Source organism: Rhipicephalus sanguineus, chromosome 4 (assembly GCF_013339695.2).
Source record: "Rhipicephalus sanguineus isolate Rsan-2018 chromosome 4, BIME_Rsan_1.4, whole genome shotgun sequence".
In the NCBI taxonomy this organism is placed as follows: domain Eukaryota; kingdom Metazoa; phylum Arthropoda; class Arachnida; order Ixodida; family Ixodidae; genus Rhipicephalus; species Rhipicephalus sanguineus.
This window is the reverse complement of record NC_051179.1, coordinates 81,822,085-81,849,875: the sequence shown is the minus strand read 5'-3', so window position 1 is coordinate 81,849,875 and position 27,791 is coordinate 81,822,085. Positions and strand designations below refer to the sequence as shown.

At 49.0% G+C, this 27,791-nt stretch overlaps 2 protein-coding genes across 2 annotated transcripts; one reads left to right on the top strand and one right to left on the bottom strand.

Annotated features, from left to right (window-relative positions):
• Positions 1 to 9,399: 9,399 nt before the first annotated feature.
• On the bottom strand, positions 9,400 to 10,335 carry LOC119391350 (ubiquitin-conjugating enzyme E2 Z). Its single transcript, XM_037659033.1, has one exon. The coding sequence runs from the start codon at positions 10,333 to 10,335 to the stop codon at positions 9,400 to 9,402; it is 936 nt and encodes a 311-aa protein (XP_037514961.1).
• Positions 10,336 to 11,183: 848 nt separating this feature from the next.
• LOC119391349 (ubiquitin-conjugating enzyme E2 Z) lies at positions 11,184 to 13,066 on the top strand. The gene is made up of 2 exons (XM_037659032.1): positions 11,184 to 11,192; positions 12,215 to 13,066. The coding sequence occupies exons 1-2, from the start codon at positions 11,184 to 11,186 to the stop codon at positions 13,064 to 13,066; spliced, it is 861 nt and encodes a 286-aa protein (XP_037514960.1).
• Positions 13,067 to 27,791: the final 14,725 nt, after the last annotated feature.

The following is a 27,791-nucleotide window of genomic DNA, read 5'->3' as shown; positions in this document are numbered from 1 at the left end:
GCACACTGGCGCTATGGCATGGCACTAAGCCACTTCGAGCGTAAGGGTTCATTCCGCGGCACCCAGTGAAAAGACACACCGGTTTCCTTGCTGCAGCACTGGCGTTGTGCACCATTCGGGCATCCGGCAATATCACGCATGCGGCATTTTGTCGAACTTTCTGTCAGAGCGACTTTCACGAGCGCGCAAAACACGCACGGGCAGTACGCGATCACCGAAACTACCACTGAGACGGGCGAGGCGCAGTTCGGCGAAAACGGAACCTTTGAACCACGCGCGCCGTTCCCCATGGCAACGCCACGGAGGTTTTGTTTTCCATGAATCAAGCGGAAACGAACAAACAGCATTTTATTTCGTCTTTTGATGCTCGGAATGTTCTTTTTTACTGCTGCTAGTTTGATTACTAGTGATTTATTGTAGGCCGACTTCCATACGTCATCGGGATCACTTCGAAAATGTCCCACTCGTGGCGCTCATCATGTGATACATTTAGCTTAATTTCACGGTAAGTAGGGCGCTGCTGTTGATAATATTGCCGTTTTAGAAGTTGCCATACATTGGGCTTTCACTCTGACATAAATTGTTATGTGCCTTTAGTGTCCCTTTAAGCAAAGCAGTTGCATTGTTCGCAGCCAGTTGAGAACTACAGCAGAAATCGGGGTGTCATAAGGTCAAGGAAAACCTGGAGTTAACAGGCAATTAGCCAAGTTGTGGCAAATTCTAAAAGAAGAAATAATCAAGACAATTTCCACCTCATTTGCTTTGTACCAAGGAAGTTGGTATTTTTATATGGTTATGGTGAAACTAAATGTGTGCTAAGATAAATTAGTTTTCAACGGAACGTGTGCATGACAAATAGAGGCTTTTCTAGCCATGCTGTGTGGTTGAAATGTGGTGAAGCACACGATTCAGTCGTATCTGATAACCTGTTTCATTGACATTGTACCATTGACATGTTACTCGTAGTATACACTAGTTGGAAGTTATAGGCTCTGTTGTTACTTGGGCAGCTATATTTGACTTCGATTGTCATAAATCTGAAATTTGTGTTTCGACGACATCAAATTCAGAATATGTTGCGAATATATTTATAACTTATTTACAGTGTAGGATGGTCCAGCAGTCAAGATGGCGGTTGTTACTTCCAGCACACCGACACGTCGTCTGCCTCTTCTTCGCACACCTCACCATAGTCATAGCTGCAACCCCGCTACATCGACCTCCGGCGGCGAAAGCGCCGACTCGGCGCCTGTTAGCAGGTGATGGGCGAAAGGTACGGCTTCAGGCGAGCGACGTGGACGACGTTTGAAGATGTAGAGGGCGCCGTAGGGTCCAGAGGGCGATGTCATAGGTAACCTCAGTCACCTGGCGTAGCACACGGTAGGGCCGGAGTATTTGGGCAGAAGTTTTTCGGCCAGGCCAACATGCCGAGACGGAGACCACAGGAGAACGAGGTCACCCGGACTGAAGCGAACGTTCCGGTGGCAACTGTCGTATCTATGTTTCTGGCTGAGTTGAGAGTCCGAAAGGCGTCGATGGGCGATCTGACGGGCCTTTTCGGCTGTGCTGATAGCGTGGCGAGCATATTCGGTGGAGATGTGGTCAGGGATGGGTACGAGCGTGTCGAACGGCAAGGTCGGTTCTCTTCCATACAAATGTAAGAGGGAGAATATCCAGCAGTGTCGTGGCGCGAGCTATTGTAAGCGAAAGTGACAAAGGGTAGAGCAATGTCCCAGTCGCGATGATCAGTCGAGACATACATGGCGAGCATGTCAGTGATCGTGCGATTCAAACGTTCTGTGAGTCCGTTCGTTTGGGGATGATAGGCCGTTGTAAGCTTGTGCTTGGTTGCACAAGAGCGAAGTAGGTCCTCGATTACCTTGGATAAAAAGTAGCGGCCTCGGTCCGTGATGAGTTGACGAGGAGCGCCGTGATGTAAGATGACGTCTTGTATCAAAAAGTCGGCGACGTCTGTAGCGCAGCTGCTCGGGAGAGGTCTCGTAATGGCAAAACGGGTAGAATAATCCGTAGCGACGGCGACCCATCTGTTACCGTTGTGAGAAAGTGGGAAAGGTCCCAGAAGGTCGAGGCCGACACGAAAAAAAGGCTCAGCAGGTATGTCTATGGGTTGAAGGAGCCCGGCGGGGTGTACAGCTGGCCTTTTCCGGCGTTGGCACGACTCGCAAGAAGCGACATAACGATGTACGGAACGGTAGAGGCCGGGCCAGAAAAAGCGTCGGCGGACACGGTCGTACGTTCTGGCAACACCAAGGTGGCCGGCCGTTGGTACATCATGTAGTTGCTGAAGTACGGTCGAGCGGAGATGAGTGGGTACTACAACTAGTAGTTCCTGTCCCACTGGGCGCATGTTCCGGCGGTATAAGATACCGTCTATGATGACGAACATGCGAAGCGAACTGTCCGTCGAGTCAGTATTCAGGCGGGTGATTAGATCTCGTAGGGACGCATCACGCTGTTGCTCGTCACCGATGTTGCCGAAAGCAGAGCGAGGAGATACAGATGGACGTGTCATCCGTTACGTGGTCTGGATCGTCAACGGGTACCGAGAAAGGCAGTCGGCGTCTTGATGGAGACGGCCGGACTTGTAGACCACTGTGTACGTGAATTCCTGGAGGCGCAGAGCCCAACGAGCTAGGCGCCCTGTGGATCTTTGAGTGCTGAAAGCCAGCATAGAGCGTGAAGTGAATGGAGATGATTTTCTAAGGGCTCGTTTATCTTTGTTAGACACATATTAATGAGAACTAACAGACAATAACGCCAAGAAGTATAGGGGGTGTATCTGTATATTTAGAACATAAATGTGAAGAAAGTAAAGTGGACGAAAAGATGACTTGCCGCCGGCAGGGACCGAACCTGCGACCTTCGAATAACGCGTCCGATGCTCTACCACTGAGCTACGGCGGCGGTCATCCTCCCGTCCCTTTTTGGGGTATATATGTTGATTTAAACGTAGGAGTGTTAGTCAGCGCCAATCGCAGCCATGGCGGCGAGTGTAGAACACTCAGTTTTTGCCTGGTGGCGTCACGTAGCACTTGATCTTTTTACGAGCTGGCAGCTGACCAATATCCTCGCATACTAACCTCAAGGGCAGCAAGTCTGCCAGATCGAGACCCTTGCTATGAATGAAGGAAGGGAGATGATTTTCTAAGGGCTCGTTTATCTTTGTTAGACACAATATTTAATGAGAACTGACAGACAATAACGCCAAGGAAAGTATAGGGGGTGTTATCTGTAGTATTTAGAACATAAATGTGAAGAAAGTAAGTGGACGAAAAAGATGACTTGCCGCCGGCAGGGACGTTATTGTCTGTTAGTTCTCATTAGCATAGAGCGTGGTGGTCTGTGGTAACGGTGAAAGGTCGACCATATAAATAAGGGCGGATTTACCAACTGCCCATACAAGCGCCAGGCACTCGCGCTCAGTAATAGAGTAATTGCGTTCGGCAGGGGAGAGGAGCCGGCTGGCATACGCAAGTACTCTATCATGACCGGATTGACGCTGGGCTAACACAGCGCCAATGCCGTAACCACTAGCGTCTGTGCGGACCTCGGTTTGAGCAGACGGGTCGAAGTGGGCGAGGATCGGCGGTGTGGTGAGCAGCGTAATGAGGCGGGAAAAAGCACTGGCTTGGTCAGGACCCCACCAAAATGGCACATCTTTCTTGAGAAGATCAGTGAGGGGGCGGGCAATATCTGCGAAGTTTCTGACGAATCGTCGGAAATATGAGCATAGGCCCACAAAACTTCGAACGTCCTTTGGCACAAGTTGGTACGGGAAAATCGAGGACAGCGCGAACTTTGTCGGGATCGGGTCGGATGCCAGATGAGTCAACGAGATGCCCGAGAATAGCAACTTGGCGATGGCCAAAGTGGCATTTCGATGAATTAAGTTGTAGCCCAGCCGCACGAAACACTGAAGAATGGACGAAAGTCGGTCGAGGTGAGACTCAAAGGTGGGGGCAAATACAATGACGTCGTCCAGGTAACACAGGCAGATAGACCATTTAAAGCTGCGCAAAAGCGTGTCCATCATCCGCTCGAACGTGGCCGGCGCATTGCACAAGCCGAACGGCATGACTCTGAATTGGTAGAGACCGTCAGGCGTTACAAAGGCAGTCTTCTCACGGTCGAGGTCGTCTACGGCGATTTGCCAGTAACCAGAGCGTAGGTCTATCGAAGAAAAATAGGTCGCACCATGAAGGCAGTCCAGGGCATCATCGATACGAGGAAGCGGGTAGACATCCTTTTTGGTGATCTTGTTTAAATGCCGATAATCCACGCAGAACGCCAGGTGTTGTCTTTCTTTTTAACTAAGACTACAGGGGAAGCCCACGGACTCGAAGAAGGCTCAATAATGCCTTTTGTGAGCATCTTGTCGACCTCCTGTTGAATAACTTGGCGTTTCTGATGGTGAAACTCGGTAAGGAAGCCTGTGAATTGGAGCTGCATCACCGGTATCTATGCGGTGCTTGACTTGCGAGGTTTGACCTAAGGGCCTACCGTCGAAGTCAAATATGTCAGAGTAGATCATAAGGAGATCAGTGAGGTCTTTAACATGAGAGGGCAAAAGTTTCTGAGGCAATCATCTTGGTGATGTTGTTGTGCAGTGTAGAAGAGGTGACTGCGTCGACTCTATGCGGGTTCGGAGAGACGACAACGGGCAGTTCAGGTGACACCGATGAGATCTGGCACTCGTGCGACGGTGACAGAGTAGCAAGAGCAATGCCTTGTGGTAGGACTTGAGGGCTGAATCCGAAGTTCAGAAGAGGAAGGCACGTCTTGTTCGCTGTAACAGTTACAACTGTGTACGGAGAGGAGACGCTGCGGGCCAGTAGAACACTGGGAGAAGGAGAAACCACGTAATCACCATCCGGTACATTGGGATAGGGTTCAACAGCGACGCAAGTTAGGGCTTGTGGTGGCAGACGAATAGCCTCAGCACACGAAAGTTTGGTCTGAACCACCTCCGACACGTCGTCTGCCTCTTCTTCGCACACCTCACCATAGTCATAGCTGCAACCCCGCTACAATATAAAGCAGAAGTTCTCGATCTATAGTATTTTCACGCACATACAACCCCTCTGTGTTCTTCAGTCGGCTATCCACTGTAGAAACCGCTTTTGTTTTCCTTCTCCCGAAACCTACACTATGTAATTAACCCTAGGGAAATTTTTATAAAAAGACTCAAAGGGAGGGTGGCGGGCTTTAAAATTGTTGGAAGATTGCAAGTGCCGACGTAGTAAGCTTTCCGAGTACTGCTGCCGTCAGCATTTCAATTTCCTAAGAAATAGGTTTAGGTTATCGATACATTTCCATCACCCAAGTGAGGTCTGTCCCACGAAGTTTATTTGAATCGGTGTTCTGACGAGAATCGGAGCCTTCAGAGTGGCAGAGTCGATGGCTCGCCGTGTTGTTTCGAAAGCGCGAACATGTGGCAGCACACACTGTCCTCTTCTCTCTGGCATGCTCTCGCGCTCACAAAGGCAACGTAATTTGTAAAGTTGGCTTTGCCTTCGATTGATTCAGTGTGCGGCAAAGACGCCTTATCAGTGCAAGGTAAAACGAACTTGTAGGAGTGTTTTCCCTAAAACCATATTGTATGCGGAGAAAAAATAGACACTGCACCACAAATAATGCGCAACTCTCTTGGGCGTGATAAAAAGCGGCATACTCTTGATGAAAAAGTAAATAGAGGGAGGGGGTTTTATCTGGTCTTACTGATCGAGCGATGTCCGCTGTTAGAATGATCTGTATATTAATATTTATTTAGTAAGGCGAAAGCCTTAGATGCTAAAACGCGAAAAGTTATACCGTCGGCGTCCACTGCGTCAACACGACTGATGCAAAAATTATGTTTTGACGTCACAGGACGCCAAAATTTATGTCGCATACCGTGACGTCACATGATGACGTCGTCGCTTCATCAAAAGTGGGCCGATCCCGAAGGGCACTGCAAAACCATTTTTGGTGCAGAATGCTTTCGGGGGCAGGGGACGGGCAGGGATCAGTACAATTGATTGAGAAGAAAACGCACAAGATGGCTTTCACCTTCGATGCGTCTTGGGCAAATTCATAATACGGAACCGTGTGACTTTTTACTCGGCCAGATTTTTGTTTCTGGCTTTTATGCTTTAATTGGTAGATTTGTGTCTGATAATTCTGCAAATTGATCGTAAATGCTCTGATGTATCGCGTAATTATCGCCAGCGTCGTTTATTATGAACAATTTTTGCGTTGATCACTTCAAAACGCCCGCCTAATATCAACTAGCGACCCACCGCGGTGGAGCCATGAGATCACGTGCGCTCAAGGTTTGGTGACGTTGAGAGCGCGCTGTTTGAATTGGGGTCCCGCGTGCGGGAAAGAACGAGACGATGTGGGTGCTGCGGTGCCATTAGGGTGAGAGGCACCAGGCACGTTCTTCAAAACGGCATGCGACATGCCTGCGTTCCAAGCAGAGCGCCCCCTCAGAAGGAAAAAAAAAAGGCAGTCAGAACCAGCTTGAGAGCAGCCCGACAACAGACCGAGGGGGGCGAAGAACAGTAGCCTCGCTTTACTCGTGGAATGTCACGGGGTCCCCAACCTACGTCATACTAGTGGCGATGTCGCAAGGTGCTGCCAATTCATATGAGCAGTCAGGCTTACTTTAGCACCAAATTAAAATGTCTTAAGGGCAGCGTTCGCGGCTAATAATTGGTCAGAATTGCCCACGTATGCAGGACAATCAAACACAAACATCTCGAGTTTGTAATTTTGGTGTCAGTGGTTCTTTGGATCATCAGTCGTTGTGACATGACTTTTCTGACTGGTGGTCACCTTAGAGCGCGTCTCCGTAATTTGTAAGCTACGAAATAAGGGGAATTGTTCGAGGGGCTCGTTTCTTTGTTAGACACAACTAACGAAACAAACAGACATTAAAGCCGAGGGAACCATAATTATAATTGTTGGGGTTTTACGTTCCAAAACCCCGATATGATTATTAGGGACGCAGTAGTGGAGGGCTCCGGAAATTCTGACCATCTGGTGTTCTTTAACGTGCGCTTAAGTCTAAGTGCACGAACCTCTAGCATTTCCCTTCCATCGAAATGCGGCCACCGCGACCATCGGGTCTGCAGTGGAGCACCATAACCACTAGACCACCGTGGCGGGTCCAAGGGAAGCATAGGGGACATTCTTTCTTTCTTTAACAGCGGAAGTGTTTAAAAGACTAGCATAGGTACGTGACGGGTGAACAGCAATAATCACCATCATGAAACGGCACGCGCTCTCTTCATCCTCTTCGTCATCATCTGCTTCGCTCCCATTACACGTGCTCCGATTTGTCCGGCATGGCCTGCAGTAACTCTGATGGGTGAGAGAACGAGTACAGAGAGAGATAAATAAAGAAAGAGAAATTCTTGGCGAAAGGATTTCTTGAGGAGGGATTCGAGCCCGCGTACCCGTGATCTGAAGGCGAGCATCGTAACCGCTCGGCTATCCAGGCACGCTAGCAGAACACAGCTTTGTATATTAAAGCTTACCAAGAGGGTGGGAAAGGGAAGTGAGGGTTAGGAGGAGGGGAGAGAGTGAAGCTTAGCATAGGAAGGGAGAAATTGAAAGAAAGGGAAGAAAAACAGAATGAGAAAGACAGAAAGAGAAAACCGAATAGAGAGAAATACACAGACAGAAAGAGATAGAAAGGAGGAGGAAGCGAGAAATAGAAAGAAAGGGAAGAAAGTGAAAGGAAGATAGAAGGAGCGAGAAACGGCAAGAAACGTATAGAAGGAGTGAGAAACGGCAAGAAATGTATATAAAGAGAAAGAAAGAAATAGAAATAACCAGAGACTAGAAGGACACAGGAAAATAGAGAGGATAGAAAAATAAGGAAAGAGATGAAGAAAGAGAGAGAGAAACATAAAGAGAAACAAAGAAGGCCGCCCAGCTCCACACCTCGTTCAGCTTGGCACCATTAGTGCGAAGGTGCTTTAATTTGTCTTTTTATTAAACTGTAATGTAATGATTTTGACCTAAATTGAAAGGAATTAAAGTGTATCACCCTTACCATCGCAAGGACCCATCGGTGGGGTCCTTGCGACAGTAAGGGTGATACACACACACACACTCACACACACACACACACACACACACACACACACACACACACACACACACACACACACACACACACACACACACACACACACACACACACACACACACACACACACACACACACACACATGTACCTTCGCTGTGGATATTTCGTCTTTCACACAAACCATACGGGACTGCCTCAGAGTTGTAGGGCCTCTGCACTACATCTGACGTCTCTCTTCTGCTCAAGGTGCTGGGCAAGACTAGGTAGGTAAGGAATACCTCCAAGCAAAATGTATATAGGCTGGGATGTGTCGCAATAAAATTTCTCTCTGCCGCGGCTGGGGCTGAGTGAAGACCGGATGGTTAGCTAGCTGCAGGGTGATACTGACCACTACAGACTGGGGAGGGTTGCTTCCCCGTCGCACATCAATCAATAAGCTGCAGGAATGGCACAGCGCCTCCTCTACACCAATACGTATCCAATCCCGGGACAATCATCCAATACAATATTCGGCCAAATGTAAATTTTGTCAAGAAAGGGCGGACCTACATCACATTATTCGGGCCTGCCCATAGGCGCCCCGACAGGGCCGAAAAATTCAGGATGGGGAGCAGTGGGAGACCGTGCTGCTCATCAAGACCCCTGATGACGAACCCAATCCTCAATTGTATACATTCTCGTTGGTCCACGGTGGTGCTGCCACCTCTCATTGCCTAAAAATGGCGCCATCAGAATGAGGAAATATGGCGGAATTCGCCGATGCACAGAATAGCACCTCGGGACGACAATTCGGAGAGAGCGAGCTAGTGGCGACGAATTGAAATTTATTCCACTGCGTGCCGAAAGTCCTTCCTGCAGGAAATGCGTATGAATGCGGAAAGCAGTCAAATTAATTAAAAGCATACCATTTGCTGCTAAATGCGCACGCGCTTCGCTGCCCTTCGCTGTTCTGTCATGTTTTGACAGACAGGCGTGCGTAACAGGGCAAGTAACTGGAGGCCAGTGTAGAATGCACGTGAATGCAGATAACCCCAGCGCTATTTCGTCGGCATAGAAATTACGCAGCTGTGCCGTTTGTTAACACTTCTGAGCGCATTTATAACTCTGTGGGTGCAAGGCCAGTAAATGTAACGTTTTCACTGCCTTGGAGTTTGTCACACAGGCGTAATTGTCGTGCGCGAGATGTGCACCAGATGCATTTGATCCTGCACTGTCGCATGGGTATCCAGTATGCTCCAAAAAGGAATGCTGGTACTTCTACATGAACCTTAGCAGTTCAAGGTGCCGTTGTAGTCGCATTGTCACATCTTCCTCAGCGTGAGACTCGAGCTCCTTTGCAGTATTCGACCGTATAAGTCCTGCAGTCGCTCGAGTAGCGCTTCGTACTGCTGAGAGCCCTTCAAGACGCCGGTCAGAGGGCTCGGGTTCAAACCGAGCTGGGAGCTGGCTGCAGTTTTGTACTTGGAATATTGCTCGACGAAGTGTTTCATCACAGCCTGCTGCAGGACTTTCGGGTACGACGAGTTTCCCAGGAGGCAGTCCTCGAGCACGTCGCAAATAGCGACCCTGAGGGTCTGGAAGCGCAAGCTGGCGTTGTAGCCGGTCGTCTTTTCGAGCCAGGTTCCAAACTCGCGTCCCAGTCCAGGCTCGTTGGCCAAAGGCTGCTCGATGAGCAACGACTGGATCGAAACGAGCACCGTCTCGAGGGTCATGTCCGGAGTCCAGGAGGGTCCAGGAAACGTGCCCAGGATGCTGAGCGAGACGAGCCCGCTGCTGTACAGGTTCGGGCTGAAGCGCACCCTTCCGGCATCCGTCGTCATGAAGCGTACCAGCGGCGGCCTGGCCGGGTAGTCGGGGAGGCACTTGAGCACGAAATGGAAGAAGCCTCCTTCGTACGGCGTGTTGTCGGGACCCACGATGACGGCGTGGACGTTGGTGATGTTGTTCTCTTCGGGCTCGACGAACACCCCAGGCGCCGGGTCGTCGAAGATGTTCACGAGGTCACGGTTGAGTCTCAGCAGGCACTGCACCGACGGCTGCTCGTGCTGGCATAACGCGGGCTCCAAACCGTACACGGTTGCACGTCGCCGCGATTCGTCGCTAGTAGAAGGAGAGGCAATGGCGGCTGCGGCTGCGAGCGGACGACGCTGCATTCCGTTGACCGTTTGTGCTGAGGGCAGCGAACTGATCGTGCTCGTGATGATGGCAATGATGTTGGTGCTGGTGATTATATTCATTTTGTGGCACATACCCACAACGGGTGACGGATAGGCCAGGAAGCGGATGGTACATTTAAAATAAATGATTACTAAATCAATAAAGAGAAGGACACGAAACATTTAAAGGAAAAGAATCAGATAAATCGCCTAGGAATTCTTAAATAAAACTTTTAAAGAAAACGCAACTTCTTCCTCTTTTTATTAGCAAGAGAAGGAAATGGACGTTGGCTGAGATTCAAGGTCAAATGCATGCACAAAGTTGTTTTCTGGGTTTGTACCGGGGGCAGTAGAGCTATCGGTCTAAATGTATTCTCGAATTTCTCTGCGAACGTTAGTCATGTTACAGCAAACGTTAAAATATTTTCTCTTTCTGGGCTTTTTCTTTGGGCTTATTCCGTAGGAACGTCTACACGGCCACTTGCGAAGCCGTGTACAGTACTAGGCGAATAATACCCTGATTGCTCTGATTCGATAATTCGGTCGATAATCATACCGACGGTCACTTATTCGACATTATTTTAATACCACAAAATCTTCTTTATATACGCGGTTATCATTTTAAAAATGACAGCACATCCAAGACGCCCTGTTACATACATCGAAGCTTCGATTCGCAGCATATCGAATTTGTTCTCACTTGATGCAACGCATATCTTTTGTTCGGCTTTCTGTTTCTCTGTCAGATATAGTTTAGGTCACTTGACGGCGAGGACGGTAATGGACCTTTAAAAGTAAACAGCCTGAAACTGTTTCAGAGGCAAGTTAGCTTTCTGTGCCCTTCTTCGCGTACTCGGCTTGCCATTGAGTAAGCCGAGGACACGGAAGCGCCGACGCGGCTTCCGACGTCAAGACGGGCAGCAGAGCGCATGAGCAACGTGAGGCGCCACTTCCTCCAGTGCACTATCTCCTGTCTCAGCGCTGCTCACCGTCGGGCAACACCACCTAGACACATAATGGGGCTGCATCGCGGTCCCTCGCCCATAAGCATCAAACGTCCCGCCTGCGCCTGCGCAGTCTGACTTCCCTCCTCCACCTTCCACTGCTGTAGGCGAAGTTAGATGTGAATGGGGGATTCGCTCGCTGGATTTCAAGCAAGACGGACGTGCCGGCCGCGATGTTCTGGATTACTCCTCGTACCTCTCGCTGACCGGCGCCCCGTGACGGACTCCTCGCCCGCTATGCCGTGCGCCGCTCATCGTCGGGACCTTCTCCGTTTCGTCGATGTTGTGCACTGTGCCTCTAGCTGTGTTTCGCGGACCCGTCCCTGAACTCCCGTGACGGTTTTCCCAGTTTTTCCTGTCCTCTTTTCTCTTCGTTGGATGGATGTGCTCCTCTCACTTTTCTCTCTATTTTCCTACTATTCTTTTATTCCCTCCTTACCCCCCATTCCTACAAGGCACTGCGCCGTGTCGCCTATAGGCAGACAGAAATTAGGGTGCCTTTTTCCTTTCCTGAATAACCACTGAAGAAGAAGAAGAAGAAGAAGAAGAAGAATGGGCTCGATAGCCTACGTGCCTTAGCCTCCCTTACCCCTCACCCCTTCCCTTCGATCGATAAAGTCGTTACTCACTCACTCAACGATCAGTGAGGGATCGGTCAAGAGCCTCATGACAAGAAAGCAGCAGCCATTGGCATGGAAAACCCCAAGAAGTTAAAAAAAAATTTCGTTTTAAAAGTTCCTGTCTCTACAATTTATTTCCAAATAGTGTCAACGAATTTTAACTTAGCATGCCTTGCTTGATAAATTTGCTGTTCGCCTTCTCTTTAATAGCCATCTTCTTTGTCCATCCCCCTAGTGGGTAAGCACCGTGGGATAAACAACAATCAAGCTACCATCCGGCATCGACATTGGCTCAAAATCTACATCTACAGCAAAAGCCATGTTTTGATCGGTCAGCGGCCTGTTGAGAAATATGACGGAGCGCGCGACGAAGAGACCGGAAACGGGCAAGAGAAAAAGCCGCCAGCGCGGGCTCCGACAGCCTTCTGGGACCCGATCCAGTACGCGGACAAGGAACCGACCGAGAAATGCCTCTCGACTGTGGTGCGACAGATAGCGGACTTGGAGGAGAACCGGCCTTGCGGAGTATTCGTCGAGCCCGAGGACGACGACGTGACCAAGATCCACGCCCTCATTCTGGGACCCGCCGGCACGCCCTACGAAGGAGGCTTCTTCCACTTCGTGCTCAAGTGTCCTTCGGACTACCCTTCGAGGCCGCCGCTGGTGAGGCTGATGACCACGGACTCGGGTAGGGTACGTTTCCACCCGAGCTTATACGAAAACGGCAAGGTCTGTCTGGCGCTTCTGGGCACAGACACTGTCGGGCCTGCTTGGACACGCTACCGCAGCATCGGAAGCGTGCTGACCATTATCAGGTCGTTGCTGGACAAAGAGAATCCCATCGCCGAAGGGTCGGCTTTCGGTGTGCTACCAGCCGTAGGGACGTGGCTGAACAGCGGCATCTGCTACAACACCGTCTTGCAGCACGAAACTGTAAGAGTTGCGGTATGCGACGCGGTCGAACACTGCCTCAAGGGTACTTCCCCTTGCCCGGACACTCTGAGGAACGAGATGTTGAAACAGTTTCGGAAGTTATACGGCCAGTACGAGAAAGTGGTCAAGGAGCGGCTACCCCTGACGGGCTCCTTCATGAACGACGCATTTGACGGTGGCGTCGCCATGTACCAGTACGAGACGCTACTGGCGCGTCTGCAGGACCTGCAAGAGAGGGTGGGCACGGGCAATTAATGTTCCCGCCCCTTGTGCTGCACTGCGTACTAATCCTCTAGCGCTGGCAGCTGCATGGCCGCTTCCATTCTCGGACGTGCCACCTGTAAACCGATAATTTCGGCCATCAAAAACGAAATTCATTGACGACACTCGATGTACGAATGTCCATTTTCGCAAATATATTCTCACTGTTAACGACGAGAATGGCGTACATCGTGCTCCAACCATCCCTAGAAAACAAAAAATTTGAAGGCTATACGCATAAACATTGACCCGAGTGTACGACATTCCACATCCTCAGAAACTTCTTCCATAGTTAGCTGTGTATTCTCTTCGATCAGCACCTTATACCTCACGTCTTTCTGCACTTTACGCTTCAAAGAAGAGCAAGAGCGGTAAGAAACGCGTTTTACGCTTGCAAGCGCATGTGTAATCATCCGCCGTTCTCGTGAAGATATTTACCGTGGACTGCCCTAGCGTGTGGTCATTTATACGAGACCCGTCTTTCAGCATTATGGCATCCTCCAAGCATTTAGCTCTGGGCCAACTTCGCTTTCCCTGTGAAATTAATGTTAAACACAACAATAATCTCGTGAGCCAACCCACTGGAATGATTGGAATAAGATACACGTTGCATTTGAAAGAGAAAGTTGAATTCCAGCAACTGTTGGAAGCGATGTGTTGATTTAGTGTCTCGTACTTTTTAAATGCGAAGCATATTTTGGCGAACCGAAGGCATAACAAAACTGAAAATCGGGCTAGATGGTGGGGATTCATTGTGGGCGAAGCGCAAAAAACATAGACGGAAAACAGGAGAACGACACAAGACAGGCGCTGTCTTGTGTCGTTCTCCTCTTTTCCGTCTATGTTTTTTGCGCTTCGCCCACAATGAACCGAAGGCATGCACATTGAGCGTATCTATATCTATCTAGTCGCCTAAGACTACGTGCTCGCATTGTCGTTTAGTTAACGTGGTATATGCCAAAGTTGACATGGATGGTATGACATGGTGCATGATGAATAGATTAGTACGTTGTAGCACGAATATCATGAGATGCATGTCACGTACGTCATATTGTACACGAAAAGTCGATGCCGTGATGCCATGGTGGTCGTTTCATTGCCTTGCTATATACCAGAATGCGCATTCCATGACATGCGCACTTGGCAAACGTGAGAGACGGGTCGTGACACGAACATTCGCGCCATGCGTGTTAGCTGTATCATGACGTGAATTGGACAAAAACATGACGCATATACGCCGTGAAGCGTTCGTGGTTGGTTCAATAACATGGTATGCCACGCATCAACGCGTATGCCAGAACGTGCATGCATGCCTCACAAAAATGGTGTAATTAATGTGATGTCATCAACCGCATTAATGACATCACAGCAGTCACCTGTGAAGCTGACATATCTCAATATGCACGACACTGCGTAAACGATGTAGCACACGCCATGACATGTACTGTATTGACTTGCATAAAACGAACAGCAGATGGCAAAATTTTGGATATAGTGTTGTGTAATAGTGCCTGACGTCAGTTGACCAGCTTTGAACAACCTTGGCTAATAACTGGCTTGTTTTGGCTAGCGCATCGCTAATGTCGGCTTGTGGTAGATAACTGTCGGATGGAGTTGGCTAGCATGGGCTAATTTTAGCTGTGTGGTGGTTCAGTGTACGAGAATATGCAGTATATTCTAGTACACTGCATTAGTGGTTAGTTGATGGCTTTTGGCTATAGCACTGCATCATGTAGGCTATTAGCATGTGGTGGATTGCCTGGTAACGTTGACAAGTGTTGGATTACCACTCGCTACTACTGTTTAAATGGTGGCTTATTGCTGGGAAGTATCGAAGATACATGTACCTTAAATACTATCTTAGATATTCTGAGCATCTTGTATCTGTATTGCGATGCATTTTGCCAGGTGTGTATCAGTATCTGTTTCCGATACATTAAAAAATGTATCGTGTATCTTCAGATACAAAATGCATCAGTCGCAACACCACCGTGCAAAGCAATAAATATTGGTTGAAATGCGCTTCTTAAGCTAATACTGCGTCAATTAGGCACCTGAATAAAACTAAAGGCAGCGACATTCTTTTATCTCTCTGCCAGAGTCATGCAGCGAAGGCAAGCGATGAGGTATGCGCGTCCCTATTGGTGGAGCAGAATCACGTGGTGGCGCTCGCGCCATGTCAAAAAATACAAGCGCGCGAACGTCTACGCCCAGATGTCTGTCAGTGTCATGAAACTTGCTCTTAGCCAGTGACCTGCTCCGCGTACTCCGGTGCGTGGTTCGTCTACTGTGCAAATTTTCATGCCGCTATAGTGTGGTTATCGAAGTTGCTCTTTGATAGTTGCAAAGGCCAAGCAAATAGAAAGCACACAGGCATAATTAATTATCTATAATATCATAAACAGCATCAACAACGTGTGCAGCCGCGCAGGTGGGTTTTCACGGACGCGTAGTGGGTTTTCGCCAATTCGCAAAAGGAAGAATAATGTCGAACTGGGCAATTCGGAACTGTATTTGAAGTATGCATTCTAGGATCGTTTGAAACGGCCAATTTACGCTATAAAGACGCTCCTTTTCTCAGCGTACGATTGAGGTGTCCACCGAGAGAAGAAGCCACGCTTGCAATTGTGAAGGCGATGCCCACGGGGCCCGATTACAGAGAGAGAGATAATTTATTTACAGAAAGGCAGAGAGGTCGGCCTGAGCTATAGTTTGCTCTGGCCTGCTACTCTACACTGGGGAGGGGGGAAAGGGGAGGGCCCGATTACGCTACTATTGAAGGCGAAGCTCACAGGCGTGCGCACGAGGGGGGCAGGCCCCCCCCCCCCCGCCCCCTCCGACCTGACTCACATAAAGGGTAGTGTGGGGCGCGAAGTCTGCCCCATACTTTTACTCAGTCGACCTGTCCCGTCATTGTTTACACAGCAGGGTTATGGCCACGCAGGTTCTTGACAATAATGGCGGAAGAAAGCCCCTGATGCTGCATTCCATAAGCTGTTTACTTCTCATCTTTACTTCTAAGGCAGGCTATCAGAAGAAGCACGTCATCACTTCATTTTCGGTTTTTCATTCATTGTTAAGCACATTGTCTTTTAAACTTCACCAACGTGTGGGAAGGGGGGCGCTGAGATAAAACCTTGTCCCCTCCTCCCTGATGGGAAACCATGCGCACGCCTGATGATGATGATGATGCTCCTGGGATGATTGGCACCTACCCACTCAGGGGGATCGGCCAAGAGTCAGGCGGATCATATAGTCTGAAAATTTTTAAGCGCTAATAGACTTTACAGTGTCAATTAGAATAAAGGTTTTTTTTTAACGCCTATATCGAAGTTCAAGTGTCCCAGTCTTTTTTTTTTCTTGTACCACACGTCTGCCCTTTCACTGAGGAACCATTTTCATGAGCTGCTTAAGGCCATCGTCTTAATACATGAAAACTAGTGGAAGTGGACGAAATGAACAATTTGCCGAGGGTGGGCGGCGAACCCAGAACCTTTGCATTAAGCGCGCGATGATCCACCAAATGAGCTGCGGCTGCCGTCGTTCTCCCGTCTACATTTCCGATTATTTCTGCATATATGACCCACACTAGCGCAGTTCATCCTCGCGAGGACAACGGAGTACTACACATGCGCTCGTTAGCGCAAAACGCGTTTGTGACAGCACCTTCTCTCATTTAAAGCGTGCTCGTGAGGTATAATTAAGGCGTTGATCTGAGAGAAACACAGCGAACTGTCAAGGAAACCTTGTTTGTCCTGCCTCAACAATATTGCTTTAAATAGTCAGGGAGAGTTTCTGAAGACCGGCAACGTCTGTCGCCCAGGTTTTCAAAATTTTGCTTAAGAACTGCAGAAGCGTAATGTACACCATTCTGGCTGAAACTAGAGCGTATATTTAATATCGTCAATGACGGCTGATACGAACGGTCGCAGACTGGGATGTCCGAAGATGGCAGCGGCTGCGCAGGTTCCAGCGTGTAAGGATTCCACGCATCACAACGCATCGGGCAAGCTGACATCATTCACTTGTCGAACCGACCCTTTCGCGCAGTTTCCGCAGACGCACCAGTAGCGTCTCATACTGGTACATGGCGATGCCACCGTCGAACGCGTCGTTCATGAAGGAGCCTGCCAGGGGCAGCCGATCCCGGACCACTTTCTCATACCGGTCGTAAAACTGCCGAAAGTGTTGGAAAATATCGTTCCTCAGAGGGATCGGGCAAAGGGAACTGCCCTTGAGGTAGTCTTCGACGAAGTCGCACACCGCGACCCTGATAGTCTCGTGCTGCAAGACGGTGTTGTAGCAGATGCGGCTGTTCAGCCACGTCCCCACGCCCGGTATGACACCGAAGGCCGACCCTTCAGGGACGGGGTTCTCGTCAGCCAACAGCGACCTGATAATGGTCATCACGTTTACGATGCTGTGGTTCTGCGTCCAAGTAGGTCCGGTGATGTCCGTGCCCAGCAGCGCCAGACACACCTTGCCGTTTTCGTAGAAGCTCGGGTGGAACCGCACCGTACCTGTGTCCGTGGTCATGAGCCTCACCAGCGGTGGTCTCGAAGGGTAATCCGAAGGACACCGGAGCACGAAGTGGAAGAAGCCTCCTTCGTACGGCGTGCCGACGGGTCCCAAGACGACAGTGTGTATCATAGTCACGTCATGGTCCTCGGGCTGGATGAATATTCCGAGGCGCCGGCCGCGGACGTGCAGCTCCTTGATGTGTCGCAGCACGGAGACCAGGCATTTCTCGGTCGGCTCCTTGTTCACGTACTGGATCGGGTCCCAAATGTCGGTCGGAGTCGGCGCTGCCGGCGAACGCTGCATGAGCTTGGTTCCACTCAGTTCGTCGGCGAGCTCATTCAGTTCCCTAAAGAGGCCGATGAGCGATTGGAACGAGGTCTATGCTGTGATTGTAGCAATCAGAGGTTGATGATGGTGATATCATCCTCCTTCTGCTGGCACTCACTCACAAATGGGGATGGGCCAAGAAGAGGGCGGCAGTAGGTTCAAGGTTTCAGTTGCCCTATGAAGCTAAAGGCAACTGAAATTTAGTTTAAAAGGAAATATCAAGTAAATCAAAATGCTAGACAAGCAAGCGGTCAGACTATAAGATAGGATTTATGACAGGGATGATAACCCACGTGGTGACGAACATATTGTAGCGGGGTTGCAGCTATGACTATGGTAGGTGTGCGAAGAAGAGGCAGACGACGTGTCGGTGTGCTGGAAGTACCAACCGCCATCTTGACTGCTGGACCATCCTACACTGTAAATAAGTTATAAATATATTCGCAACATTTTGGTGGTGGTGCTGGGTACTACGCAAGACGGAACTCCGCAGCGGACGTATCCTGGACAGCCGCAATATGTCAACAGAAAGCAACTCTGCTGCTGCCGCTTCGACCGCGCCTCCGGTACAGCCGGTACAGCCGGTCGTATTGACTCAACCCCGCGATTCCGGTAACTTCTGCGGCACCGACCACGTTGACGTCGATGACTGGATCGCGAAGTATGAGCGGTTTGCAGCGGTCTACCGGTGGGACCCTACAATGATGCTTGCAAACGTTGACTTCTATCTCTGCGGAACAGCAGGTACGTGGTTTCAGGCTCATGAAGCTGACATAACCAGTTGGGATGCCTGTAAACAGAAGCTTCGTGACCTATTTGGTAGAGCCGTCGGACGCCAGCGGGCCGCTTCTAAAGAACTCTCCTGTCGGGCACAATCTTCGACCGAATCGTATGTCTCCTACATCCTTGACGTCCTGGCCCTTTGCCGACGTGTCGACACCAACATGTCAGAGGGTGACAAAGTAAGCCACTTGCTCAAGGGAATTGCGGATGATGCTTTCAATTTACTAGTGTCTAAAGACTGCTCCACCGTGGACGACATCATCAAAGAGTGTCGCCGGTTCGAAGAACTGAAGAGTCGCCGCATTGCCCAGCATTTCGTGCGACTTCCGAACACGGCCGCTACATCATCTTGCGAGGACCTTCAGCCGCCATGCGGTCAACCGCCTACCAACGAGAGCGTAGTTCGCATCGTGCGCCGAGAAATCGAGGCGGCGGTCGCCACCATCTTTCCTGACGCGGCCATCTGATGATCCTCGACCAACGATCTCGTTGATCCAGCAGGTTGTGAGGGAAGAGCTTGCAAATGTCGGACTGCAGCCGGTGTGTTCGTTGACGGAACCTCGTGTCAGTTCCATAACGCCTCCTCGTGCACCGGAAATGTTTCGCCGCTATCGTGACCCTGCCCAGTGGAGAACGCAGGACGACAAGCCGATCTGCTTTCGTTGCCACGGTGTAGGACATATTTCTCGCTACTGTCGTTCTCGCACCTTTCCATCTCGCTCGTTTTCTGGCTATCGACGTGACGACAACCACCGGCCCCTGCAGTTCCCGCTCGTGACGGTGGACCATACGCTGAGGCTCCTGCGACATCGGTCCGACGCTCCAGCCGTTCGCCGTCCCCAAGCGATCGTCGCTCCCGGTCACCTCAGCCCCGTCGCCATTCGTCGCCCCGCCCTACTGGACGCCCATACTCGGAAAACTGAGCAATGCAGCTCCCGGAGGTGACGCTGCATTCGACCCCCGACCTGAAAACCCTCTACTGACCCTCACTACGGACCAGAACCTGCTTGCTGTGGAAGTGGATGGCCTACCTGTTACTGCCCTCATTGATACCGGCGCACATATTTCTATTATGAGCTCTGATCTCCGTGCACAATTAAATAAGGTCCTTACGCCGCCCGAGTCCCTATTTGTACGTGTCGCTAGTGGAGGAACTCCGGCTGTACTCGGAATGTGCACGGCACGTGTGAGGTTCTCCGACAGCCAGACGTCCGTTCTGTTTCATGTTCTCGCTCATTGTCCACATGATGTCATCCTCGGACTCGATTTCTTGTCTGACCACTCTGCTGTCATTGACTGCTCGGCCGGTGTTGTACAACTTGACTTGCCTGCGTCCGCCGACGTGTCGGAGGTGGTTCAGACCAAACTTTCGTGTGCTGAGGCTATTCGTGTGCCACCACAAGCCCTAACTTGCGTCGCTGTTGAACCCTATCCCAATGTACCGGATGGTGATTACGTGGTTTCTCCTTCTCCCAGTGTTCTACTGGCCCGCAGCGTCTCCTCTCCGTACACAGTTGTAACTGTTACAGCGAACAAGACGTGCCTTGAACTTCGGATTCAGCCCTCAAGTCCTACCACAAGGCATTGCTCTTGCTACTCTGTCACCGTCGCACGAGTGCCAGATCTCATCGGTGTCACCTGAACTGCCCGTTGTCGTCTCTCCGAACCCGCATAGAGTCGACGCAGTCACCTCTTCTACACTGCACAACAACATCACCAAGATGATTGCCTCAGAACTTTTGCCCTCTCAAGTTAAAGACCTCACTGATCTCCTTATGATCTACTCTGACATATTTGACTTCGACGGTAGGCCCTTAGGCCAAACCTCGCAAGTCAAGCACCGCATAGATACCGGTGATGCAGCTCCAATTCACAGGCGTCCTTACCGAGTTTCACCATCAGAGCGCCAAGTTATTCAACAGGAGGTCGACGAGATGGTCACAAAAGGCATTATTGAGCCTTCTTCGAGTCCGTGGGCTTCCCCTGTAGTCTTAGTTAAAAAGAAAGACAACACCTGGCGTTTCTGCGTGGATTATCGGCATTTAAACAAGATCACCAAAAAGGATGTCTACCGGCTTCCTCGTATCGACGATGCCCTGGACTGCCTTCATGGTGCTACCTATTTTTCTTCGATAGACCTACGCTCTGGTTACTGGCAAATCGCCGTAGACGACCTCGACCGTGAGAAGACTGCCTTTGTAACGCCTGACGGTCTCTACCAATTCAGAGTCATGCCGTTCGGCTTGTGCAATGCGCCGGCCACGTTCGAGCGGATGATGGACACGCTTTTGCGCAGCTTTAAATGGTCTATCTGCCTGTGTTACCTGGACGACGTCATTGTATTTGCCCCCACCTTTGAGTCTCACCTCGACCGACTTTCGTCCATTCTTTCAGTGTTTCGTGCGGCTGGGCTACAACTTAATTCATCGAAATGCCACTTTGGCCATCGCCAAGTTGCTATTCTCGGGCATCTCGTTGTCACCTCTGGCATCCGACCCGATCCCGACAAAGTTCGCGCTGTCCTCGATTTTCCCGTACCAACTTGTGCCAAAGACGTTCGAAGTTTTGTGGGCCTATGCTCATATTTCCGACGATTCGTCAGAAACTTCGCAGATATTGCCCGCCCCCTCACTGATCTTCTCAAGAAAGATGTGCCATTTTGGTGGGGTCCTGACCAAGCCAGTGCTTTTTCCCGCCTCATTACGCTGCTCACCACACCGCCGATCCTCGCCCACTTCGACCCGTCTGCTCAAACCGAGGTCCGCACAGACGCTAGTGGTTACGGCATTGGCGCTGTGTTAGCCCAGCGTCAATCCGGTCATGATAGGGTTCTTGCGTATGCCAGCCGGCTCCTCTCCCCTGCCGAACGCAATTACTCTATTACTGAGCGCGAGTGCCTGGCGCTTGTATGGGCAGTTGGTAAATTCCGCCCCTATTTATATGGTCGACCTTTCACCGTTACCACAGACCACCACGCTCTATGCTGGCTTTCAGCACTCAAAGATCCAACAGGGCGCCTAGCTCGTTGGGCTCTGCGCCTCCAAGAATTCACGTACACAGTGGTCTACAAGTCCGGCCGTCTACATCAAGACGCCGACTGCCTTTCTCGGTACCCCGTTGACGATCCAGACCACGTAACGGATGACACGTCCATCTGTATCTCCTCGCTCTCTGGTTTCGGCAACATCGGTGACGAGCAACAGCGTGACGCGTCCCTACGAGATCTAATCACCCGCCTGAATACTGACTCGACGGACAGTTCGCTTCGCATGTTCGTCATCATAGACGGTATCTTATACCGCCGGAACATGCGCCCAGTGGGACAGGAACTACTAGTTGTAGTACCCACTCATCTCCGCTCGACCGTACTTCAGCAACTACATGATGTACCAACGGCCGGCCACCTTGGTGTTGCCAGAACGTACGACCGTGTCCGCCGACGCTTTTTCTGGCCCGGCCTCTACCGTTCCGTACATCGTTATGTCGCTTCTTGCGAGTCGTGCCAACGCCGGAAAAGGCCAGCTGTACACCCCGCCGGGCTCCTTCAACCCATAGACATACCTGCTGAGCCTTTTTTTCGTGTTGGCCTCGACCTTCTGGGACCTTTCCCACTTTCTCACAACGGTAACCGATGGGTCGCCGTCGCTACGGATTATTCTACCCGTTTTGCCATTACGAGACCTCTCCCGAGCAGCTGCGCTACAGACGTCGCCGACTTTTTGATACAAGACGTCATCTTACATCACGGCGCTCCTCGTCAACTCATCACAGACCGAGGCCGCTACTTTTTATCCAAGGTAATCGAGGACCTACTTCGCTCTTGTGCAACCAAGCACAAGCTTACAACGGCCTATCATCCCCAAACGAACGGACTCACAGAACGTTTGAATCGCACGATCACCGACATGCTCGCCATGTATGTCTCGACTGATCATCGCGACTGGGACATTGCTCTACCCTTTGTCACTTTCGCTTACAACAGCTCGCGCCACGACACTGCTGGATATTCTCCCTTTTACCTTTTGTATGGAAGAGAACCGACCTTGCCGTTCGACACGCTCGTACCCATCCCTGACCACATCTCCACCGAATATGCTCGCCACGCTATCAGCACAGCCGAAAAGGCCCGTCAGATCGCCCATCGACGCCTTTCGGACTCTCAACTCAGCCAGAAACATAGATACGACAGTTGCCACCGGAACGTTCGCTTCAATCCGGGTGACCTCGTTCTCCTGTGGTCTCCGTCTCGGCATGTTGGCCTGGCCGAAAAACTTCTGCCCAAATACCCCGGCCCCTACCGTGTGCTACGCCAGGTGACTGAGGTTACCTATGACATCGCCCCTCTGTACCCTACGGCGCTCTCTACGTCTTCAAACGTCGTCCACGTCGCTCGCCTGAAGCCGTACCTTTCGCCCACCACCTGCTAACAGGCGCCGTGTCGGCGCTTTTGCCGCCGGAGGTCGATGTAGCGGGGTTGCAGCTATGACTATGGTGAGGTGTGCGAAGAAGAGGCAGACGACGTGTCGGTGTGCTGGAAGTACCAACCGCCATCTTGACTGCTGGACCATCCTACACTGTAAATAAGTTATAAATATATTCGCAACAATATGAATATGAATTTATATAAAGAATCGATTGAGAGGTTGGTTGCTTGATTTCTCCCTTTTCCCAGAGCCGCTACGGGAGATTGGACAAGAAGCGGGCAGTTAAAGAGAAGGTGAATAGAAAACGTGAAAGAGCAATAAGTTAAGATTACGATACAAGTGCTTGAAAATTTTTGAACTATACAGGGTGTTTCAAGAAATGTGTCCAACCTTCTCAAAAAATCAGGAAAATGCGATATTTGATTGCTGCCTTCAGAATTGGTTTTTCTGTCGTGGCAGGGATCTTAAGATGGTTAAAGAAATTATTTGGGACTGTAAATTAAAAAGTTTAATTAATTAACTTTTTAATTAGTGGAGTTAGGTGGTTGTATCAAATGGATGAATTGAAGTTCTTCATGCCAGACACCCAACCCAACTTTGAGATTTCGAAAAAGTGGCATCTAGTAATAATTACGAAGTGATGAAGTTCAACCAAATTCAATGGCGAAACCTAAACAGAAACATGGAAGAGCGCAACTGCCATATCCTTCTGAGACGTTCAAAATGAGTGAATGACTTTTTCTGTAGCGCTAGGCATCTTAAGATGGTTAGAGACTTGACTTGAGACAGTAATTAGGAAATTTAAATTAATTAACTTTTTAATTAGTGGAGTTAGGTGACTGTATCAAATTGGGGAATTGAAGTTCTTCGTGCCAGAAACCCATCCCAACATTGAGATTTCGAAAAAGCGGCCTCTAGTAATAATTACGAAGTAATGAAATTTAACCGAATTCGATGGCTTTCCCTGTTGAAAGCCGTTGCATTTCGTTGAATTTCATTACGTCACAACAATTACTAAAGACGCCTTTTCGAATACTCAAAGCTCGGATGAGTTCCTCGCATGAAGAACTTCACTTCTCCCATTTGACACAATCACCTAACTCCACTAATTAAAAAGTTAATAAATGTAACTTATTAATTACTGTCCATAAATGATGTCCTTAACTACTTTAAGAATCCTGCCGCTACAGAAAAAACAATTCTGAAAGCCCCGAGCAAATATCGCATTTTCCTGATTTTTTTAGAAGGTTGGACACATTTCTTGAAACACCCTGTATAGGTAAAAGAGATTGGAGGCTCTGGGTGGGTGTGCATAGTAGGCAGAAGGTATGGCGTTATTAAAATAATTTCGAATAAATGATCGTAGGTTTGGTAAAAACATATTTTCCTAAATATCTATTCGGAAAATCAACAGGTTATCCCCCTTGCGTTTCGCGCGAATGGGCAAATGGCCATGCTAATTTGCGTGGTGGTTTGGCTAAAGCTCAATGAAGAACCTCTTGAATATCTGAAGGAGATATAATGCTAATATAATTATATTTATTGGATCTGCGACAATAATATGGGTGGCTATTGTAAACCATTCCCTTCGAAATAGATTTTTGCAATATTTTTCTCTTGTTTTTAAGTTATCGACAGGCAAGTAAGAAACAGCCAATGTCACAAAACCACTAAACGGTCACAAAACCTCACCATTATACGCTGAACATCTTTAGTTGAATGCAGCAGCCGTAATTTTCCGATGATTTCCTATTTGCATATGGGACACCATTGATTGGCCCATGCCCGAAAAGAAATTGGTCAAGTCTTCGTGTTGCTATCTTTAGTTCTGAAGATTTTTTTATCGTGGAATCTTGGATTAGAGAAAGTAATACGGAATGGTTTCCATTCACGAATAGCACATACGCCATACACATGTGGGATCAGGCAAGAATATCGGACGTGTTATTACGATGATTGGTGGAAAGAACTTTTAATCAAATTTTTAGGTCGAAATAGGACGTACGGAACAGTGACGATGAACAATTTAACAAGAAAATTTTCTCTATTCAGTTAGAATCTTCACCACAGCTGCGTAGCAATGCGTGTGACAACGTTGAAGGAAGTAAACAGTGCAGGCAATAGGGACGGTGAAAGAAGAAGACACGAGAAGGCTAGACAACTCACGTCTTCTCTCACAATCTCACTGTTCCTTGTAGTCTTCAGAGACGTTCCAACTTGCACAACTAGCTTATTTACAGCGTCTCACAACGTTACGGCGAGGAGGCTCCGAAAGAGAACCCGCGGAATGAAAATGTACGATTGAATTCGGTGATAACTTCGGAGTTCGTCTCCGCCTTTCTCAACATTAATGGTTGTCGGTTTTATATGGCTCTTCATATTTCGAAACTCCTGTGGAGCAGCCGCCATTCGGTGAACAGATGTGGTATTTCAGCGCATTTTGAAAAATACTTGGTACGCTTACGTGTGTGACGTGGTTTGTTTTAGGTGTAAAGCGTAAGTTATGAGCGATAGCCCGATGTATAAAACAAACAGAAAAAGCTTGCACCAAATACAATTTAGGCTTATGATTTACCGCGGACATCTGGTATGCAACATTTTCAACGAACGCGTAATGGCCTTTAGTGAACAGAAACAGAAGTATTGAAGATCACTCAACATTATACCTTGCGGGGAAAGAGGCTCTGGAATTGCACGATAATCATAAAATCGCGTAGAAACTGCTAGAGGCTGAGTGACAATATTAAGGCACAGATAGTCAAATACGTATGTCAATGGAGAATATGCAAGCACCGGTGGCACCGGTGCTTGCATATTCAACCAAATGACAACAGTAGGTAACGTGCCGAGAAGCGGAAGATAGCACGGCTATGCACCACAATAATTTCGACTACTGTACTGCCATATTTATATCTTCCTGGCTTTCTCTGACGTTACCAGAAATGTCATAAACATGCACTAACTCCCATACATTGCGCGATACTATTATATAGTATCGTTAGTATCGCGATATACGCGATACTAACGCAACAATGCTTCTTTTTTTAACCAGAAGCTCAACAGAAATGGCATGTTAAAGAGACAGGGCGCGCAAACACTGACACAAGAGATAAGCCAATACACCACAAACCTCCCTCTTGTGTCCGCGTTTGCACGCCGTATCTCTTGAACGTGAATGCCTACCAACTACCTCCGCTCTATGTTATTCTAAGAAATGACATTATTCGCGCGAAGGATAAAATATTTATTACCATAGAAGGTAAGCTTATGCTGTCCTTCTACTTTTTAAAAGGTTTCGACTCTGTATATCATAAGAGAGAGAGAGAGAGAAGGAATGTAGGAAAGGCAGGAAGGTTAACTAGACAATGCGTACAGTTTGCTACCCTACACATTGGGAGGGGGAATAGAGGAGTAAAGATATATTGTACTCGAGCTGCTGGGATATGGTATAGGAGGTACACCACCAGACCACATCGTCAGTTAACACAATCCGTGAATGGTGGTGCGCCCAGATGAAAAATATTTTCTTAATGACTCCTAAAGTACACGTTGCAGCGAGAAAATCAAATGTATCGCTAACTAACAGTGGGAAGCGACTTATTACTAAAAATTCTTTTTAAGTTCCAAAGAAGAAGTGATAGCAAACACTTCTGCATTCCAACTTCATAATAAATAATTAAATCGTACTTCTATAGACCGGTCTATATACTAACGACATCTAAGTCGGGCAAAAATAATTCATTAGGCACTTTGTAAATGCCGCCAATTTATGAGTACAACACTTTGCACTCTTATACATCACTATTTGCGGCCTAGAGCAGATACATCTATAATTTACTTCAAGTGGGCTGTCCACTTAAAGAAAAAAAAAAGATCCTTTGCACTTAAGTCGAGTGGAGGGCAACTTGTCCCTGCATGCTCCCACAAGAACACTATACCGTGGTTGCTGTCATTATTTCATGGTTTATGCTATTGATGGCACTCATCGTCTCCTCACAACGTTGTTGCTCTGCCGGCTCGTACAATCACTGTATTAGAGTTCTCCCCATCATTGCATATCGGCAGCCTGTCATAGCTTCACGTGACCGGCTTGCACAGCCCCGACATGGAAGGCTTCATGTCCACGTCTGGGGACATGAAGCCTTCCATGTCTTATGAATAGGGTTCAACCTATATTGAGGACAACGCAGCAAGCCATGCAAAGAGATATGCTGGGTGTAACCTTAAGGGACAAGAAGAGAGCAGAGTGGGTCAAGAAACAAGCGGGTGTCAAGCAGAATCAAGAAGAACAAGTGGGCATAGGCAGGGTATATAGCCCCAAGGCAAGATAACAGCTGGCCATAACATACCGGAATCCAAAGGAGGGCAAGCGCGCGAGGTGTAGGGAGAAAGGTGGATGGGCAGATGAGATTAAGAAGTTTACGCTAACGTGGCCCCAGCAAGGACAGGACCGGATTCATTGGAAGAACATGGGAGAGGCCTTTGCCCTCCAGTGGGCGTAGTCAGGCTGATGATGGTGATGATGATGACTGGGCGAAGTGGGAGGTTGGAGAGTAATGTATATGATCGATGATTTTTGCGCAAACTTTACAAAAAGTGACTGGGGACAGAGAAAGACCACACACACGGCACATATGAGCGCAAACAACTGTTTTGTAAAGTTT